Source organism: Trachurus japonicus, chromosome 16 (genome assembly GCF_045865225.1).
Source record: "Trachurus japonicus isolate A0001 chromosome 16, Traja_1.0".
In the NCBI taxonomy this organism is placed as follows: domain Eukaryota; kingdom Metazoa; phylum Chordata; class Actinopteri; order Carangiformes; family Carangidae; genus Trachurus; species Trachurus japonicus.
The window spans coordinates 32,220,907-32,240,311 of NC_140922.1; the positions used below are offsets into that span (position 1 = coordinate 32,220,907).

Consider the following 19,405-nt stretch of genomic DNA (forward strand, 5'->3'; position numbering starts at 1 on the left):
TCCTAATTGTTGAGGTTTCATATATAATTTCAACATATATTCCTTTATTTTATACATACATGTGTCAAAATTTGCATGTGGGTGGTACAGTGTGAAATATAAAAAGATACAAGTTGAAAAACTCCAGAATGAGCCTAATTGAAGAGGTTAAAGGTCAAGTTCAGGTTCATTGAGACTTCCTGACCTGACATGTATGAGGTATGTAGAGACAACAGGGGAAGCTGGGTGTACAGCAGGGGTTGTGGGGGTGTACAGAGTGATGGGGGGTCGATCTGTCACTCAGTGTGGGCTCCAACAGGAGGGCACCTGCAAAAATGTTCACAATGTTTCAGGTGGTGAGCGTGTCTTTACAGGAGGGGGGAGGAGGAGAGGAGGAGGAGGAGGGGTGTTGTCAGAAAGTACATACCTCTCCCCTCAGGACGCCCTCATGACCCCGACACTTGTCACTCGTCTGGTCTTCAACAGGATCACGCTTGGCTGCGCGGCGGCATCGGGGCCGGGGACAGGCCCGACCTGCTCCTCCCGTTATCAGCACCGATCATCAGCCCAGCTCGGGACGGAGCCGCACACTGCAAAAACTCTACATCTTAGCAAGAATATCTGTCTTATTTCTAGTCAAAATGTCATTTCTAGTCAAAACAAATCTCATTATAGTACCTAAAATATGTATATTTACACAGGTATACATAAAAAAGTAGCTTGTTTTTAGACACTTTTTAGTTATTTCAAGTATATTTTCATTTGAAATAAGTAGAAAAATCTGATAGTGGAGTAAGTTTTTCTTTCTTATTACAAGCACAGAAAACTTGCTTTCACTGGCAGATTTTTCTACTTATTTCAAGTGAAAATGAGTTTGAAATAAGTGAAAATGATCTAAAAACAAGTACATTTTTAGGTGATGAGTCTTATTTTAAGTGGAAAGAGATTAGTTTTGACTAGAAATGAGACATTTTGACAAGAAATAAGACAAATATTCTTGGAAAGATTTTGAGTTTTTGCAGTGCAATACCTGAAATACATAGATACAACCCCCAACCCTCAGAACTTGGTGTAAAGACAGAGTAAATATGTAGATAAAAGTGCATTAAATAACATTTTTTTTAAAAAGAGTTAGCTACGAGTGCAGCGACAACCGACCAATCAGTCAGTCAGTCAGCCAGTCAGAGCTGCAGACTGTGACGAGAGGTTCAAACATAAACCTGCTGAAAAACTGTTTCAACACAGAAACTGTACAAGAGGAAGCAAAAACAAGCTCCATGACGACCCCCCCTCCTCCTTCCCCAAAACTAACACATCAATCTCATGGAGATGAAGTGTCAGAGTCAGAGAGAGAGCAGTGTGTTAACCGTTTACCTGCAGGCTGGAATAAGTCACTGTGAGACTTCAGCAGCTGCACAGAAGACAGAAAAGTCATCAGTCAAACATGGAGACAAGGACAGAGAGACATTTATTTCTACAGTATTCACAACACTCTACTGTAGATGTTGTTTTCCTTAATTGTTATGATTATTATTCTTTAATTCCAAACGCTTGCTTTGGCAATATGTACAATGTCTGTCATAAAGCCATTTGAATTGAATTGACAGAGAGAGAGGACAGATCCTTGTGTCTCTGAAGGAAAAACACTGTAACATAAGAACAAAATAAAGTTGATGTCTTTTTGAAAATGTTAAAGTTTTAAAGGTCCAGTGTGTAAAATGGCAGGAAAACTGTGACATTTAGCGTTCAGATTCTAGTTTGCAGCACTCACACTGCAAAAATTCAAAATCTTTCCAAGAATATTTATCTTATTTCTTGTCAAAATTACTAAAAATTAACTTGTTTTTAGATCATTTCCACTTCTTTCAAACTAATTTTCACTGGAAATAAGTAGAAAAATCTGCCAGTGAAAGCAAGTTGTTTGCGTTTGTAATAAGAAAAAACTTGCTCCACTATCAGATTTTTCTACTTATTTCAAGTGAAAATATGCTTGAAAGAAATAAAAAGTGTCTAAAAACAAGCTGCTTTGTAATGTGATGAGTCTTATTTTAGGTATAATTAGATTAGTTTTGACTAGAAATAAGACAAATATTCTTGGTAAGATTTTGAGTTTTTGCAGTGCACTCCCCCCTCCCATAAGCAAAGTGACGTTGACAAAAAAAACGTTTACCACGACTGTGACGACTGGGAGTATTTCAGGATCATGAGATGAAGATCTGAACAAGGCTGATGTTTCCTCCTCCTTCGTCTCCATTGGTTTATTTATGAACGTGAAACTCTTGAAATATGCTCTCTGACTGGCTGGATTTTATGAAGCACGACCCTTGCTATTTTAAGGCCACAAAAACCAAACAGATTTTATTTTATAGCGATTATGCACTTAAACAAATATATTCATGGGTAGTATATTCAGAATTTAACAATAAACCTTGACAATTATTACAGACTGGACTTTTAAATGAAGCGACTGAATTTCATGTTTTTCTTGTATGGACATGTACAGTATGCACAAAATCAAACTGAAACGCTGTTTTTCTGACCTCATGTTTGACCTTTGACCTCACCTGTACAGACTGAAGTCAGGACAGTCTGGGCAGCTCCATGTGCTGAATACTGTGTTGAGTTTGGGTTTTGTTGGTTGTGAAGACAGCAGAGGGCGATGTTTGTGCTGCTGCTCTATCCACAAATCTGCTTTTCTCCTGACGAGTTACTAAAGGAACGATGTAAAAGAGAGAGAGAAGAGAAAAGGAAAGGAAGGGAAGGGAAAAGAAAAGAGAAGAAAGGACAGGACAGGAAAGCAAGCAAAGGAAAGGAAAGGACATATCAGCAGCTGATAACATGTCATATTGTACAGTAGTGTGAAGTATTCACTTGACAAATAGAAATGAAATAAAGATCAAATTCTTACTCTGTATTTGTGAATAAACGAGATAAATATTATAAATTACCTGCTCCTGAAGAAAAACAGCAGATGTTTTGCAATATTCACACATAATTATCTTGTTAATTCAGGAAAACACAGCAAAAAAAACCCCATTATATTTACTATTTAAACTTTTCTTTTCTTTTTGAATAAACAAACAAAACAACAACAAAATCTCAGATCCTGACTTTGTTTATTCAGAAATACTGTTAAAAAATGAGTATAGATAGATAGATAGATAGATAGATAGATAGATAGATAGATAGATAGATAGATAGATAGATAGATAGATAGATAGATAGATAGATAGATAGATAGATAGATAGATAGATAGATAGATAGATAGATGGATGGATGCGGGGACAGTTGGCCGTTGTCACTCGGAGGTGTTTGCTCGAATACTAATTGGACGGCGACACAGAGTCCCATTGATGACGGAGCACAATGGAAGAGGCAACACGGGCAAAAACAGAAGAAGAATCCTATTATTTCATCTTTTCCCCACATTGGCCCGTGTTTGTGTGACCGCCGCCCGCTGACACTGCGCGGGGACCGGCGCGCTCACAATGAGGCCCTTGTGCCCCCGGGGGCCACGGCGGCAGAGGAGGAAACCAGAGCCGACACAGCTTCCTCTGAACCCCCCTCTACCCCTCCAACACCACCACCACCACCACCACCAGAGCCATGGGGGCAATAACAAAGATGGCTGAATGCACACTATAGTCCTGTTTGGCAGCAGCCTTCTGGGAAAGGTTAGGACACACAGATGGGGTTTGTTTGGTGCAGGTCCAGTGCAGCCGATCACTGGATGCTACAATATGCTGTTTGACTGCAGAGGCCACGTGTAAATGAGACTTTTTTAGTTCTGATATGGTTGAAAATGTCAATACAACTAATATTATTAAGCTTTCAGTAGTTGTTTTAATGAACAATTCCTCTCTGTTATAAATAGATGCAGCAGTGGAGGATGAACTCATTGACCTTTGAAAACAAAGTGATCTGATTCTGTGTGGAACCTTAATTAACATTAATTAGTACATTATTAAGCATTAATATATAAACTAATGTGTTAATTAATGCTGAGTAATGCATACATAATGATAACCAATTACATTATTCAACTTTTAAATGTATTTACTAACTTTAAGTAGTAAACATTAATTAACTGCTTACTAATAGGCTACATTAATTAATGTGTTTCCTAATCCTAAGTAATACATAATAATCATTGTTAATGTATTAATTAATGCTTAATAATGTACTAACTAACGTTAATTAAGGGTTAGGGTTAAAGTGTTACCAACATAACTTTTACTTTTTTATATACATGTTCTGACCCGTCCTGAGTTCAGTTTGTGGATCTTTTGGGTCTCAGATTCAGACACCTGTTGGATTCAGGTGGGCTGAGTCTTTAAACATGCTGGTGGTGTGTTAAATTACATGCAAAAATGCAAATAACACTTATTATAATGCTTAGTGCAATATATTTCTATATTTTCAATCCTTATTTTGGTATTTAGTGTGAATGCTATTAATTGTATGTTTGGACGTTTTATATCTTTACAAACAATGACAAATAATGTAAATTTTTTCTTCTTCCTTGTTTTTCTGCTGCTGTAACAAGTGAATTTCCCCAGTGTGGCATCAATAAAGGTTTAGCTTATCTCATTTTAGCTTATTTTATCGTAGCATAGCATATATGGGCTTAGCATCAACAGGTGTTTACATAGGCTACAACAAGTCTTCTACTACTTCTTTGAGGGCTAACTGGAGCAAGATGAAATTAGCATGCTAATTTCAGTTACAGAAAAAGTAGGCTAATTGAAGTAGAAGCAAAACAACAGAGTTTATTTTCTCTTGTTGAGAAAACTAAATTGATTAAGTTTGATGCTGAACTCAATGTTTCTTCTTACAAGACTGATAAACAGCTGTCAATGTTAGCGATGAAGACAAGTGGCTCCTTTGAAACATTGAAGTTATTGGGATTTAAACTGTGTACATTGTGTTATTTACTGCAACTTTATCCTTTAAACCCCATAAATGTGTAATAATCGAGAGAATAAGCACTGTAATTGTTTTTATTTATCATAATTAATATAATTTGAGTTGGCGTCACTTCTTTGTTTCAATGTTTTTAAAAAACCCATTATCAATAACTTTGCAAACTGCTTTAATAAGAACAGGAAACTAACCCTGTGTCGCTTTAACAGCCGAAAAAAGACAAAGCAATCGGAGGCAAACAGAATCAAAGAGGCATTTGAGACCTTCATACGGTCATTAACATCTGGAGCAGAGAGGACAACAAGGCTGTTGACACACTGTCCATCACAGACGGGACCATATGACCCCGGAGAGGAGCGCGAGGGTGTGAGAATGAACTGACGGCTCAACATTCAGGGCTGGTCAGAGCTGCAAACAGGGACGACGACGACAACAACAGGAGCTGCATGCAGTACATGCTCCACCCGGTTATGAAGCATCCAGGAATTTTCCGATTGGAGAATTAGAAAACATCAAGGTCATGTGGGAGGACGCGGGAGGACGAGTGCAGGTCTGCATCTTCATCTCAACTTCACAGGTATTTACTTGATTTTTTACCTTGGCTGAGATCAGATAAACACCACACTGACCTCCAGCTGGGATGATGCTGAGGAGGAACATCAGGAGGTAGAAGCAGCAAAAAGTGAATAACAGGAAGAACTCTGTGGTTGTTTTCTTATGAACTGCAGGAGCTGGACCAGTGATTTACCTTCACCATGAACTGTGCTGTGATTCTTCTGTTAACATCGAGCTGCTTCACCTGGTCTGCATCTCAGTACACCACCAACAGAGCAGGTAGAGTCCAAACAGCTTCTTCTCTGCTGCAGGAGGAACAGATGAAGGAAGGATGATCAGATTTCAGATGTAAAATGACTGAACACTGCACCCCGCACCCACACATCTACACTTCCACACTCACCTGTTGGTATTTTCACGCCAAAGAGACACAGTCAGTTTATGCCAGGTGTGACATGGAGTTACATGACCTGCAATAGTGTCAGACTGGAGGGACATCGTCGCAGACTCAGCTCGATTCGACTGCATCTACAACATGTTGAAGCTGGTCTGCAAACTTTAGCTCAGACAGGGAAAAGTGTCTGAATAAATCAGATTACAAAGGTTTTGTTTATTCTCAATGGATGACTGGGGACAGTGAACGCACCATGTGCAGCTAAACAGGTGGGTTGAAGGAAAAGTTTAACATTTTGGCAAATTGGCCCATTGCCATAACCCCTATAGTCATAGGAATAGGTTCATTATTGGTGCAAGCTATTTTTAGAACGGTGGAGCAGAGCCGTGAGCTGCTCAGAGCTACGCTACGGAGGATCATGGGATTTCTTGGTTTCCCTCATCAAACTCATCAAATACACAATCCAACAACTCTAAAACGCTTTCGTGGACAAGTTGTGACCTGCACATTCACCACGCTATGAGATAATAACAGAACATTGCAAGAGAGAGTTGTTTTAGAGGTAAATTCATTCAAAACAGATGATGCGCGATCCCGTCAGGGGCATATTTTCAGCAAGCCGTCTCTGTATTTACCTCTAAAACAACTCTGTCTCATAACATCACGTTATTATCTCATAGCGTGGTGAATGTGCAGGTCACAACTTGTCCACCAGAGCGTTGTGGAGTTGTTGGATTGTGTATTTGATGAGTTTGATGAGGGAAACCAAGAAATCCCATGAGCCTCCGTAGCGTAGCTCTGAGCAGCTCACAGCTCTGCTCCGCCGTTCTAAAAATAGCTTCCAACGACAATTAAAGGTAACGAACCTACTGCTATGACTATAGGGATTATGGCAAAGGGCCAATTTGCCAAAATGTTGAACTCTACCTGTAACAGTTAATAATGACTAGGTGATTACCAACAGTAATACCTCTATATGTATAGAATAACATAAAAGTCTATACATAAAGGCTGCTGAGTATATTTAAACACAAAAAGTGACACCAGAGATTGAGGGTGTGGCCTAAAGTGCAACATGCTCAAGTATTTTCAATATAATTAATGTACGCACTTGATTTTTTTTTTCTTTAATATGGACTTTAACAGTGCTTTTGCATTATTTCACTTCAGAAAACACAAAGCATTCTGGGTAATAAGATTTAATAGCACGACGCTGTTTGTCCCCAGCCCCCCCGACGCTGAAGTACCTAATCCACCCCCCTGTGTACGCTGAGGTCAGCGGGCGGCGGGGAAGTGACGTCACGTTACCATGTATGCTGAAAACCAAACCCAACCACTACAAAGTCAAATGGACGAAGCTGGAGCCCGAACTCATCGGACCGGAGAACATCATCCTGATATCCAACGCTCACGCCTCCAAGCCGTACGGCCAGCTGGGCCCGCGGGCGTCGCTCCGTAAGGCCCACTCCATGGACGCCTCCTTGCTGCTCAGGCGCCTGGAGCTGAAGGACGGCGGGAAGTATCGCTGCGAGCTCGTCAACGGCATCGAGGACGAGAGCGTCGTCATTGTTTTGAGGATCGAAGGTAAAGACCTGACGAATGGTGGTAAGAAGATGGTGTTAGTGATTTGTTTGCGTTTGGGAATCAAGATAGAAAAACATAAACATTGAGAAGGTCAATGGTCCTCAGCCATCCAGGGCATCATAGTCGTTAAAGGGATATTCAGGCGTGAGTGTAACCCATGGTCTAATGCACCGTGAGACCGAGTAGAACTCCACCTCAAGAGATCAAGTTTGCCAACCGAAAACTTCTCTAGTCTCTTTTCAATAGAAACCAAGCAAAGCTAACAAGTGTTTGATGCCTCGTATTATGTGCTGGGACGCTATTTGTACTGTTGACGAAATATGGTGCTGTTGTGAACATTACTTGTGGCTATTAGTGGCTTTTTTGATTGCGGTGATCTTGGCAAAGATCAAAGACAGTGGCATTTTGCTATCTGGCTGTCTGTGCTGGAGTACCTACAACTAGAGAAGTTTGCGGTTGGCAAACTTGATCTCTGGAGGGGGTTTCTACTCGGTACGTTAGACCATGGGTTAAACCAATCCCCAGAATATCCCCTTAAGTCCTAAAATCGAAGGCAACTGGACTTCTTGTCTCTTGAAGACATTTCGTTTCTTGCCCAAAAGGCTTCTTCAGTTCTTCAATTATTGTTAAGTTCAGAACTGTAGAAGCCTTTCGGAGGAGAGACAAAATGTCCTTGAGCTCAAGAAGCCCAGTTGCCTTCGATCTGAGCACTTTTGACACAGTGGTTCCTGTTTCTAGGTGTGGTGTTCCCCTATGAGAGCAAAGACGGACGCTACAAATTCACCTATCACGAAGCTAAGGACGTCTGTGCTGAACAGGATGCCACCCTGGCCACCTTCGACCAGCTCTACCGAGGTACCACACTGTGTAAACTGTTTATTATCAACCGGCACTATATGTCTTCTGCAGCTGTGTCACTTCCTGTCCCCTGCAGCCTGGACCGAGGGTCTGGACTGGTGTAACGCCGGTTGGCTCCACGACGGGACCGTCCGGTACCCCATCATCCGTCCTCGGCCCGTCTGTGGAGGAGACGACCTGGGCTCTGGGATTCGCTCCTACGGGCCAAAGGATAAGGATCGAGATCGGTTCAACGCCTTCTGCTTCACCTCGCAGACGTCTGGTGAGTTTAGAGTTGGTTGTTTGGATTCGATTTCACCTGGAACAGAAAAAGCTTCTTTACAAGAAAAAACTGCTTATGTTTGCTGTTTCTCTCCATAAAGACCCAACCGACAATGAATGTACCCTTCTGTACCAGTCGTACAACCCGTCCTTCTGCAGCCAGTAGCACTAGATATGGATTAATCCGCAGCAGGAAATAGTCCCTAACAAATGCAAAGTCCCCTCTTGATTGCTTTCTACACTATAAAAATCATATCTGCTGGAATCTATTCTGTGAATCATCTCATTGATCACAGTCTAGCAGGGGTCCAGTGGTAAGGGAGGTCATCCACTATAGTCCGAACGTCCATGGCGCGATTCCCAGCTCCTCCAGTCCACATGTTGGGGTGTCCATAGGAAAGCTCCATAGCCGCAGATTTCTCTCATCATTGGCTGTTTGGTAGGAAAACACAATGTGAGGGTAATTGTGACTAAGAGGGCGGCTTAGCATGGTTAGGACTTCAGCCTCCCAGCAAGAAGGTTCTGGGTTTGATTCGGGATTCCCTGTCTGGGTGGAATTTGCATGGGTTGTCTCCAGGTTCTAGCTTCATCAAACGGTTACATGCTGTCATTCCGACATCCCATCACTCCGACATACCACCATTCCAACATACCTCTATTCCGACATACCATCGTCCCACCATTCGAACAAGGCTTTCAATATAAGGAAATGTGCATTACTCGACAGGTGACTCCCTCCTACTTATCTGGATTCTCTCTATCTATCTGGCCTGTCTAGCCTCTACCTGGTCTTTTTACTAAACTTAAAGCAGATATCAGTGGAATGTTTTTGTTAATATAAGTCCTAAATAGTCCTATTTTCCGTCAGCAATCACTTACATGAAGTATTTCAGCCTAAACACGAGTCTCTCCGTCACTCTGCTCTGCTGTAACCCGAGGAGAAAATTTTCCTTGTGGGATACAAGTGTTATCCAATGAGGGGAGAGAACGGCATGAAGGGCTGTGTGTGCAGCCAAGGGATGCGCGTGAATGTGGTGACGTAGCACGAGGACCAATTGATGCCTGACAAGGGCGGGGGCTGCTAACTCATGGTGCGTTCAAGGAAACTCGTACTTTGTGTTTTTCCTTCCTGTGAAGTCATACCAGTTCGATCTGGTACGAGTTCACGGGTCGGAAGTTACGAGTGGCCGTTATAGGGAACTTTCACAGACAACAGGACGGTAAAAACACGAGCTACGGGTTACCTGGAACGCTACCAAGTCGTAGTTGTGACTTGAAGCTGTAACTTACGGTTTCAAAAGCCTGCCTTGAACACAGCATTAGCCGAAACGGCCGTGCCGATGATATCTGCTTTAACCAACTCCTTTCTTCATTGCCTAAGCCCAACCAGTGCAAAATCTTTCGGGAAAAGGAAAACGCTATTAAAGGAATTGTTGGAAAGGCAGGATGTTAAAAAAAAAAAAAAAAAAAAATACTGTCATTCCGACCATAGGAGGCAAGAATTGTCAGAATGATGGGACATTTGATAGAAAATTAAGTGTTGCCATTTAGACAATTAGAGGCCTATGTCGGACTGGTGGGATGTCGGAATGGCGGTTGCGGGTTGCCCCCCCATTGAACAGTCCAAAAACATGCACACCAGGTAATTAATGACTGTAAATTTTCCTTAGTGCATGAATGTGAGTGTGAGTGTGTGTGTGTTTGTTGTTCGTCTCTATATTTGCTAATAGACCTTCGGTAACCAGTCCGGGTGAACCCTGTCCTCGCCATATGTCACCTGGGATTGGCTCCAGCTTCCTGTGAGCCTGGGTGTGAGCGGTATAGACAATAGATGAATGAATGGATGGGTGGATATGACTAAGAGCATAAGGCCTGTTAACAATATAAATACTGGACCAGATCCCATGAAAGTGGATTTTCCTGTTGATGCGAAAGGAGCCGAAAGGAGAAGGATGTTGTTAACTATAATCACAATCATTTATTGTTTCCACGGTGACAACAGCTGAATGTCAGCTGAGCCGAGCGACTCGCTGACCTTTAGTAGCAGATGTGTGACCGTGGGACTGACAGTAGGTTGATAGAGGACAATAAAGTCTGTTGGTGAGACACGATGAAAACAAAGTCCATCAGTGGGAAAACTCTTGGTGTCCGTCTCCGTCTCTGGAAACATCTGCTCCCAGAAAAATGTGACACATTTGATTTTTTTTAAAGGGATAGTTCAACATCTTGGGAAATTGGCCCATTGCCATAATCCCTATAGTCATAGCAGTAGGTTTGTTACCTTTAATTGTCGGTGCAAGCTATTTTTAGAACGGCAGAGCGGAGCGGCGAGCTGCTCAGAGCTATGCTACGGAGGCTAATGAGATTTCTTGGTTTCCCTCATCAAACTCATCAAATACACAATCCAACAACTCCAAAACGCTTTCGTGGACAAGTTCACAACTTGTCCACAAGTTGTGGTCGGACGAGTTGTGACCTGCACATTCACCACGCTATGAGATAATAACAGAACATTACCAGACAGAGTTGTTTTAGAGGTAAATACAGAGACTGCTTGATGAAAAACTGCCCCCGACGGAAACGTGCATCAGCAGTTTTGCATGAATTTCCCTCTACAACAACTCTGTCTGGTAACGTTGTGTTATTATCTCATAGCGTGGTGAATGTGCAGGTCACAACTTGTCCACCAGAGCGTTGTGGAGTTGTTGGATTGTGTATTTGATGAGTTTGATGAGGGAAATCTCATTAGCCTCCGTAGCGTAGCTCTGAGCAGCTCGCAGCTCTGCTCCGCCGTTCTAAAAACAGCTTGCACCGACAATTAAAGGTAACAAACCTACTGCTATGACTATAGGGATTATGGCAATGGGCCAGTTTGCCAAAATGTTGAACTATCCCTTTAACATTTGACAGTGTTGATGCGAATCCTTCCTCCTCCTCTCACAGGCTCCATCTTCTACATATCCGGGTCGTTCTCCTTCGACCAGGCCCAACAAGCGTGTAAACGTCAGTTTGCGGAGATGGCGTTGGTCGGCCATCTTTACGCCGCCTGGCATTTCCAGAACTACGACCAGTGCGACGGCGGCTGGCTGAGAGACGGCAGCGTGCGGTTCCCCATCAGCAACCCCAGGAGGCGCTGTGGAGGCCTCCCCGAGCCGGGGGTGCGCTCGTTCGGATTCCCCGACAAGACGACACACCTGTACGGAGCCTACTGCTACAGGTAGCCTCCACGACGAGGACGACGCAAAGCTAATTACAGCACCGATTCACCGACGGGACATGAAACCTCACATCATCTGAAGCAACAGACAATTACTGACAACAGAATTACGTGGTTATTTTTGACTTTTTAAATTTTCAAAATAAAATTAGACCTATAATTTAGTCAGTAGGCTCCACTTCCGTGTGATGTGGTGGATTCAGAAACTTCAGGAGCCAATTTAGTTTGAATTTATATATTTTTTTGATTTTATTTAGTTTTTAATTTTATGTTATTAGATTTTTCCCCCAACATTTCTCAAGAAGAAATAAGATTGAGTTTGGTTGACCATTATGTTTTGGACAAATTTAGCTTAATTGTTCCATTTGAAAGGGATTTTTTTTCCACACAGGTAAAGTAATAATCACTGAAGAGTGTTTGTTGGTAAAACAGTAAATCAGACACTGGTGACTGTGGTTTATACTGGTGACTACTGGGACGATTAGACTGGAAGTCAATGGTGCAAAACACACAAACAAACACAATCATGTTGCACTAAACCTGCAGTAACTCTGTATTAGTCTGGAATAACACGACATTGAACCGCTTCATGTGAGCTCAGCTAAAAATCTACTGAGAGGACGAACTGGTTTTTCTGTAAATTAATTACATGTGATTTAATTTATTCAATAAAGACTATGTCCACATGTCAGTTTAATTGATTTGCTTATGATTTTTTTGTGCGCATTGTTGTGTAGAGAACTGATGTGGATCCAGATGTGCATGAAAATGTTATATATTTGAGTTAAAAAGGTCTTGAATTATAGAAACTCAAAAAATTCAGCTTTAATTTTGCCTTAAAATTAACAATATAAGTATAGCCTACTGTTATTCAAGACTCATAAATATTAACTAGATTCTTACACCCACACTATTTTTAATGTGTTAATGTTAATAAAGTTAAATTAATAAACATGTGACAAGAGCAAAAGTTCAGACTGCTTATAAAATTGCGTTTTATTTTTCTTTTTTTCATTGGATCCATTTTTACTTTGTTATTTCTACTTGTACATTTCTACAGACGTCAATGATTAACAGTATCTGCTGAGTTACAGTCGATTACACATTGTCACTTATAGAAAAAGGTCGAGCTGATGTGCTCTTGTTGCATCGGTTCATCATCAAAATGTTTGTTTTTATCCAGTTAATGACTCAGTTAAGAGTCAAACGCTGTGATTAGGACTCTGAGTGCAAACAGACACGGACACAGACACAGTTCATATCAGCAAACACCTGAAGAAAAAGCACCAGAGGACGAAGCAGAGTCGACGACCTGCAGCCTGAAACAGCACAGAGATGCTCTGAAGGTTCAGGTCTGGACCTGCAGCCGGTTTCACCGAGACATTTTGACCCGGTCCAAATTCATCTGGTGCACAAAGCAGTTTAGTTCTGGACCATCTTAAAGCCAGATTGTGCTGCAATGAATTCTGGGTAGGGCTGCACAAGCAATCATAATGTAATTAAAATCTCAACACGACCAAGGTCAATATCCAAATTACATAAATTTGCTTGTTTGTCACCAAATTTATATTTTTTTAGTGAAAATGAAGCAAAGTCACAATACAATCTTTTTTTTATTTATTTCAGGCAGCTCTTATTTCAAATTTAAGACTGTTTTTCAAAATAAAAGACCCAGGAAGTTGTTAAGTTTTGTGTTTTAGGGTAAGGGTTAAGCTGAGAGTGTTTGATTTATTATAACGTCAGTATCACGTGATTCATATATTATTGACAATTTTTACTTTAGCATTAGCATTAGCCTTTAGCTGCCTAGGTCCGTTACTTTATTGTGTCCCCACAGAAACACGTCTGTGAGTTATTATTGTGTGTCAAACTGATTACGTTGCAGTGTGTTGAGACCTCAGGCACTGCAAAAACTCAAAATCTTTCCAAGAATATTTGTCTTATTTCTTGTCAAAATGTCTCATTTCTAGTCAAAACTAAACTCCTTTCACCTAAAAATGAACTTGTTTTTAGATAATTTTCACTTGTTTCAAACAAATTTTCACTTGAAATAAGTAGAAAAATCTGCCAGTGAAAGCAAGTTTTTTGTGCTTGTAATAAGAAAGAAAAACTTGCTCCACTATCAGATTTTTCTACTTATTTCAAGTGAAAATCTGCTTGAAAGAAGTAAAAAGTGTCTAAAAACAAGCTACTTTTATGTGATGAGTCTTATTTTAGGTATAATGAGATTTGTTTTGAAATTATAAATGACATTTTGACTAAAAATAAGACAAATATTCTTGGTAAGATTTTGAGTTTTTGCAGTGGGGCCACCGTACACAACGACTGCACCGACTTTACATGGGTTCAAAATGTCTGCGAGAAACCGGCTCCAGGTGAATCTGAGTCAAAAGCAGGTGAGGAGAGGATTTCCAGAAACAGAACAACATCTCTGCGTCGTACCACAAAATCTGCTGATGTGAAAAAAAAACAACAACAAGACAAAACCGTCTGGATTCATTTCAGGTGTGACGAGATCAAAGTGTCTCTAAATCAGGATTTTTTTTCCTGCTTTGTGCTGCAAGTAGCTAAAACGTATGAAAATGAGTTTTCTGATGAATGCACTTGTGTATTTGGAGACGGTGCGGAGCGGACTGTGGTCCCCAACACTGACGACAACTTGACTACAGATCAGATTCATCATCAACTGCAAAACTAAGAGCAACAGCGTCTGTTACAAACATGTTATAGTACAGAGTTCATGTGGCAGCAGCAGTCGAATTCAAAGACTCAACATTGTCACCGAGTGTTTTAACGTCTACAAAAAAACAAAAAGTTTGGTTATAAAACGGCTGCAGATTAAGTAACAAACACTAGAGGTTAATAATTATCAGAGTATAACATGAAGGACAGAGGTCGAATAGAAGAGAAGAGAATTTGTTTTTAAATATGTCTGGATCCACTTCATCCCCAGTTTACTGCAGCAGTGTGGACGTTAAAGAAGAATTAAAGTTAAGAGATAATACAGTAGATTTATATCAACATATTTGTAACTGGATGTTGATGAATGTGTTCATAAAGAGATGGATAAACTGGGGTTAATGTGCTTTTTCCTCCTAACTGGACCCAGGTCTTTTATATGATAACAAAGAAGGTTGTTTTTTTTTATCAATAAAGAGAAATTAGAAACGTATTAGACCTGCAACATCTGTTTTGTTTTTCCAGCTGTGCAAATCAACAAGTCCATCTTTGAAAAATCCATATTTTCCATGATCGTAAAAAACTAAGGCCTTGAGATTCATTTAACTGAAAGATTAGTTTCACACGACTTAACTTAAAAATGGGCTGAAAGGACGAGTGGGAAAACAGGAGGAGGAGGAGGAGGAGGAGGAAGAGTATTTAAAAAACAGAGAAGAGGAGTAAAGGAAAAAGAAAAGGAGGCGCTAAGCTGCTGGAGTGACTCCCGATGTTCAACGCTCGACAGATGTGACATCACCACTGCGTTGCCACATCTGGCGGGATGAAGACTTCACACGTTCCATTTAATATCCCAGAACAGAGGCGTGGTTTTCTCTGTGGCTCCTCCCACCACCTCCATCACCTCTCCCTCCCCCACCTCCTCCTGCTCCTCCTCCTGCTGCTCCTCCTCCTCCTCCTCCTGATGCTGAAGCTGCTGCTGCTGCTGCTGCTGCTGCTGCTGCTGCTGCTGAGGAGGAGCCGGGGTCACAGGGTCCTGGTCCACTGGAAGAGCTGCAGGACGGAGACAAGGTCAAGGTCAAGGTCACAGACAGGTTTTATTATTAGGACGTAATAAATATTTATATTTCTAGTGGATGCTATTTTCACCTGAGCAGGACATTGAATGCGACCATATATGGTCAAACGTTCAGCTGCTTTTACAGCGTCAGATGTGTGTGGCTCTCCTTCATCACAGTGAATTCAACGACTATTCTCAGTTTATTATGTTTTTTCTGTTGTTGTTTTATATTTTTATGATCTTGATTGTAAAGTACGACGGAGTATTAGGGCCACATTGAGAAATAAAAAAAATCACAAACTTCTAGAATAAAGTCGTAAATTTATGACTTATTCTCGTAATGTTATGACTTTTTTCTTGTAGGAAATGTACAACTTTATTCTCGTAAATTTATGACTTCATTTTCGAAGTCTGTGTTTTTTTGTTTTTTTCTCAATGTGGCCCTCATACTCCGTCGTAGTAAAGCACTTCATCCATATTAAATTTTTATTATTACTATAACTGTTGTTATTGTCATTCAACCAACTTTTGGCAGGTCATCCAACTACATAATAAACGTATGTCTTTAACAACGAATGCACTGGTGCTCATTTTAGGTTTGACACAATCCTGATGTAGATTTAATCATATTGTTGACACTTGGAGACTTTTATTTACCCCACTTGTAGGAAATTCACTTGTTACAGCAGCAATAACACGAGCAAGAGTGAAGAATAAAATGTAAAACTGAGACGTGTATGTAGAAATGTATGTGGAAATATATGTATGGAAAGTATATTGTTTGTACTATCAATTATTTAAGAAGAAAAGAATATACGTGTACAATACGGTATTTCTTTAATTGTTGAAATACTGTACAGTAGGGGGGTATGAATAAGAATAAATGATAATAAACATTACAATCTCAATAAGGGCTTCCATCCGACTTTGTCGATGCTCAGGCCCTAATAAATGACCATGATGCTATACAAAAAACATCTGGACTCAAGTGCCACAGCAGGTTTTAGACATGTAACGAAAGAAGTTTGTTCATTTTTCTTTCTTTATTCAGTTTATTCTGTGATTCGGGTTGTTTTTATATTAATACTAAGAATAAACTTAAGTTGTGTTTGTGTTATAGCTGATTTCCATCGACTGCCATTGTCATTACAGTAGGAACAATAAAGTTTTGTGTTGCTACAAACTACAAAGATAGATTGAAATCTAGAACAGAACATAAACATAGAAGTAAAAACAGAATCAGAGTAAGAAAGGAAGCTCATCCGCTCTCATCATGGTTCTTTTACCTCCACTGTGATGTTCGTGTTTATCTCTGTGAGTCCTAATCACTGCTCTAAACGGACGCGCTCACCTGGCGAGCAGCTGATGAGAGGCTCCTCCCACCGGCCGCCGGGCAGACACCTGACGACCGGGTCCAGCTTCTGGAGGAACCCGTCCTGGCAGTAGTACCTCACCTTGGAGTTGGTCTCGTAGCGGGAGCGTCGCTTCCCAAACACTTTAGCATGGGCGACGTGGGGGGGCTCGCCACACGAGGCTGAGGGGAGGGAGATGAGGGGGGTGGGGTCAAAAACTGGTTTGTTAACGAGGGGCGACGTCGATGGTTTTGGACCAGGACCAGATTAAAGGGATACGCCAACATTTTTTTTTTGTGTCTTGCCTCACTCCCGAGTCCATGACCAGCAGATAGACACCATCCTTTCGACTGTGCGTGCAGTAACCATGGAGATAGAGCCGTATCGCCCGTAATTAGCTTAGCTCAAACACTGGAAGTGTATGGGTAGTGTTAGCCTGCCTCCTACCCGAGCCGAAATCAGCAGTCAGAAGCTGATTTCATTTTAGCTCTAAACTCTGTAAATATATCACTTTATCAACATTTCAAACATTTTTAGGAAAGAAAGTAGCCGTTTAGATCAGCAGTGTGTTGCTAATTTGTCTAAATACCAGCTGTTTACGATTTTGTTTGGACGAATTCGGCGCTACTCAAGCTAGCCGTTGTGACCAACGCACTTCCGATTACTTTCACAAAATAAAACACCCGTTGCCCTTTACATACAGAAAACCATGACGAATAGAATTTGTGCTTTTACTTTGAAACAGGAAGCTAAGCTACCCTCGATGTAGCTAGCTTGAACCAAAATAAACCGTCTTTGCTTGAACCCTCCGTTTTGACCGATCTCGTCCCGTTACCGGCATTTGACCGCTCAAGATGCCTTACCGGAGAGTTTTGTCAGCTCTGAGACGAAGATCGGCCCGCCGGTTTCTGTTTAGAGTTGCTGAAGAGTTTTTCTGATGACTTTAGGTGGAGGCAGGCTAACACTACCTATACACTTCCAGTGTTTGAGCTAAGCTAATTAGCGGTGCGCCAGCTCTGCCCGTACCTCCCTTGTTACTGCACGCACAGTCGAAAGGATGGTGTCTATCTGCTGGTCATGGACTCGGGAGTGAGGCAAGACACGAAAAAAAAAATGTTGGCGTATCCCTTTAAAGTTGCAGTTTGACAGTTTTACTCACACGCTCCCTTCTTGCAGGTGTAGGACAGGTGGTAGTTACAGGGAACGTCGCTCCAGTGGCCGCTGTCGTGCCAAACCATCACCGCACAGTCCTCGCCGGACAGGAAGTAGCTGTCGGGTTGACCTTTGTACCAGTTCTCATAGAGCTGAGGATTAAACACAGCTTCTCTTTAAATCACTGTAATCTCAGCGTGAAAATTATGAAAACACAAGTTCTGGACACTTGTGTCTCTTCTGCAACAGGACGGTGAAAAAACTGGATTAATAAAACTCAACAGAAGAACAAACCAATCAAAGAAACTCATTCACATTCACAATCATGGCCGACACCTGCTTTGCTTTGCTTTTTATAGACGTTTTATAGGTGTATCTCAATAAATTACACTGCAAAAACTCAAAATCTTACCAAGAATATTTATCTTTTTTCTAGTCAAAATGTCATTTCCGGTCAAAACAAATCTCATTATACTTAAAATAAGACTCATCACATTAAAAAGTAGCTTGTTTTTAGACACTTTTCACTTCTTTCAAGCAAATTTTCACTTGAAAGAAGTAGAAAAGTCTGATAGTGGAGCAAGTTTTTCTTTCTTATTACAAGAACAATAAACTTGCTTTCACTGGCAGATTTTTCTACTTATTTCAAGTGAAAATTTGTTTGAAACAAGTGAAAATGATCTAAAAACAAGATCATTTTTAGGTGATGTGTCTTATTTTAAGTGGAAAGAGATTAGTTTTGACTAGAAATTAGACATTTTGACAAGAAATAAGACAAATATTCTTGGAAAGAGTTTGAGTTTTTGCAGTGTAGAATAATATCATGGAAACGTTTATTTATGTCAGTAATTCAATTCAAAAAGTGAAACTAATACATTATATAGATCCATTTCACACAGAATGAAACATTTCATTCTTTATTTATTCAATTTCTTTTAATTGTAATGATTATTATATGGCTTACATTGAATGAAGACCTCAAATTCAATATCTCAAACATTTAAATATTACAAAAGACCAATTAAAACATGCACTCAATACTTGGTTGGGGCTGTTTGACTACTGGAAATAGACTTTTCCATGATATTCTAATTTATTGAGATGAACCTGTATTTATTAAATTCCTGTGGAAGCTTTTGAGGGTTTTTTTTCTTTATTAAACTTCAATTTTCCGGTTTTCTCACCACTGGGTTTCCGTCGGACCAGAGGAAGTCTCCCTCGATGGTTCTGTCACTGAGTCCGATCCACTGGTATTCTTTGTACTTGTCTGAAAAATAAACATCAGGTACAGATACAAGAGAGAGTGAGAAAAACCAACCTGGTCATGTTTAAACCTAAACTGTACATGTTGAATACTTGATCCAGATGTTTTTGTCCAGATTCAAACATCTGT

The 19,405-nt window shown here is 40.7% G+C and overlaps 2 protein-coding genes across 2 annotated transcripts in view; one reads left to right on the top strand and one right to left on the bottom strand.

Moving 5' to 3' along the window:
- Nucleotides 1–5,626: 5,626 nt before the first annotated feature.
- On the top strand, nt 5,627–12,483 carry hapln2 (hyaluronan and proteoglycan link protein 2). The gene is made up of 5 exons (XM_085803080.1): nt 5,627–5,737; nt 7,080–7,436; nt 8,175–8,291; nt 8,371–8,556; nt 11,499–12,483. The coding sequence occupies exons 1-5, from the start codon at nt 5,659–5,661 to the stop codon at nt 11,774–11,776; spliced, it is 1,017 nt and encodes a 338-aa protein (XP_085659206.1). The 5' UTR covers nt 5,627–5,658; the 3' UTR covers nt 11,777–12,483.
- A 2,797-nt stretch (nt 12,484–15,280) lies between these two features.
- Nucleotides 15,281–19,405, bottom strand: part of bcan (brevican) — a 47,518-nt gene continuing 43,393 nt past the window's right edge. The window contains exons 13-16 of the mRNA XM_085803242.1: nt 19,197–19,279; nt 18,020–18,164; nt 16,860–17,042; nt 15,281–15,501 (exon numbers count right to left, since the gene is read on the bottom strand). Coding sequence (XP_085659368.1) covers nt 15,281–15,501; nt 16,860–17,042; nt 18,020–18,164; nt 19,197–19,279 — 632 coding nt within the window. The remainder of the gene's footprint in view (nt 15,502–16,859; nt 17,043–18,019; nt 18,165–19,196; nt 19,280–19,405) is intronic.

Excerpts from the sequence above, each read along its gene's own strand:
- hapln2 (XM_085803080.1), top strand. The coding sequence starts at position 5,659 with ATGAACTGTGCTGTGATTCTTCTGTTAACATCGAGCTGCTTCACCTGG. Across the intron at positions 7,437-8,174 it reads CATTGTTTTGAGGATCGAAG|GTGTGGTGTTCCCCTATGAG; the intron begins GTAAAGACCTGA and ends TCCTGTTTCTAG. Across the intron at positions 8,292-8,370 it reads CTTCGACCAGCTCTACCGAG|CCTGGACCGAGGGTCTGGAC; the intron begins GTACCACACTGT and ends TGTCCCCTGCAG.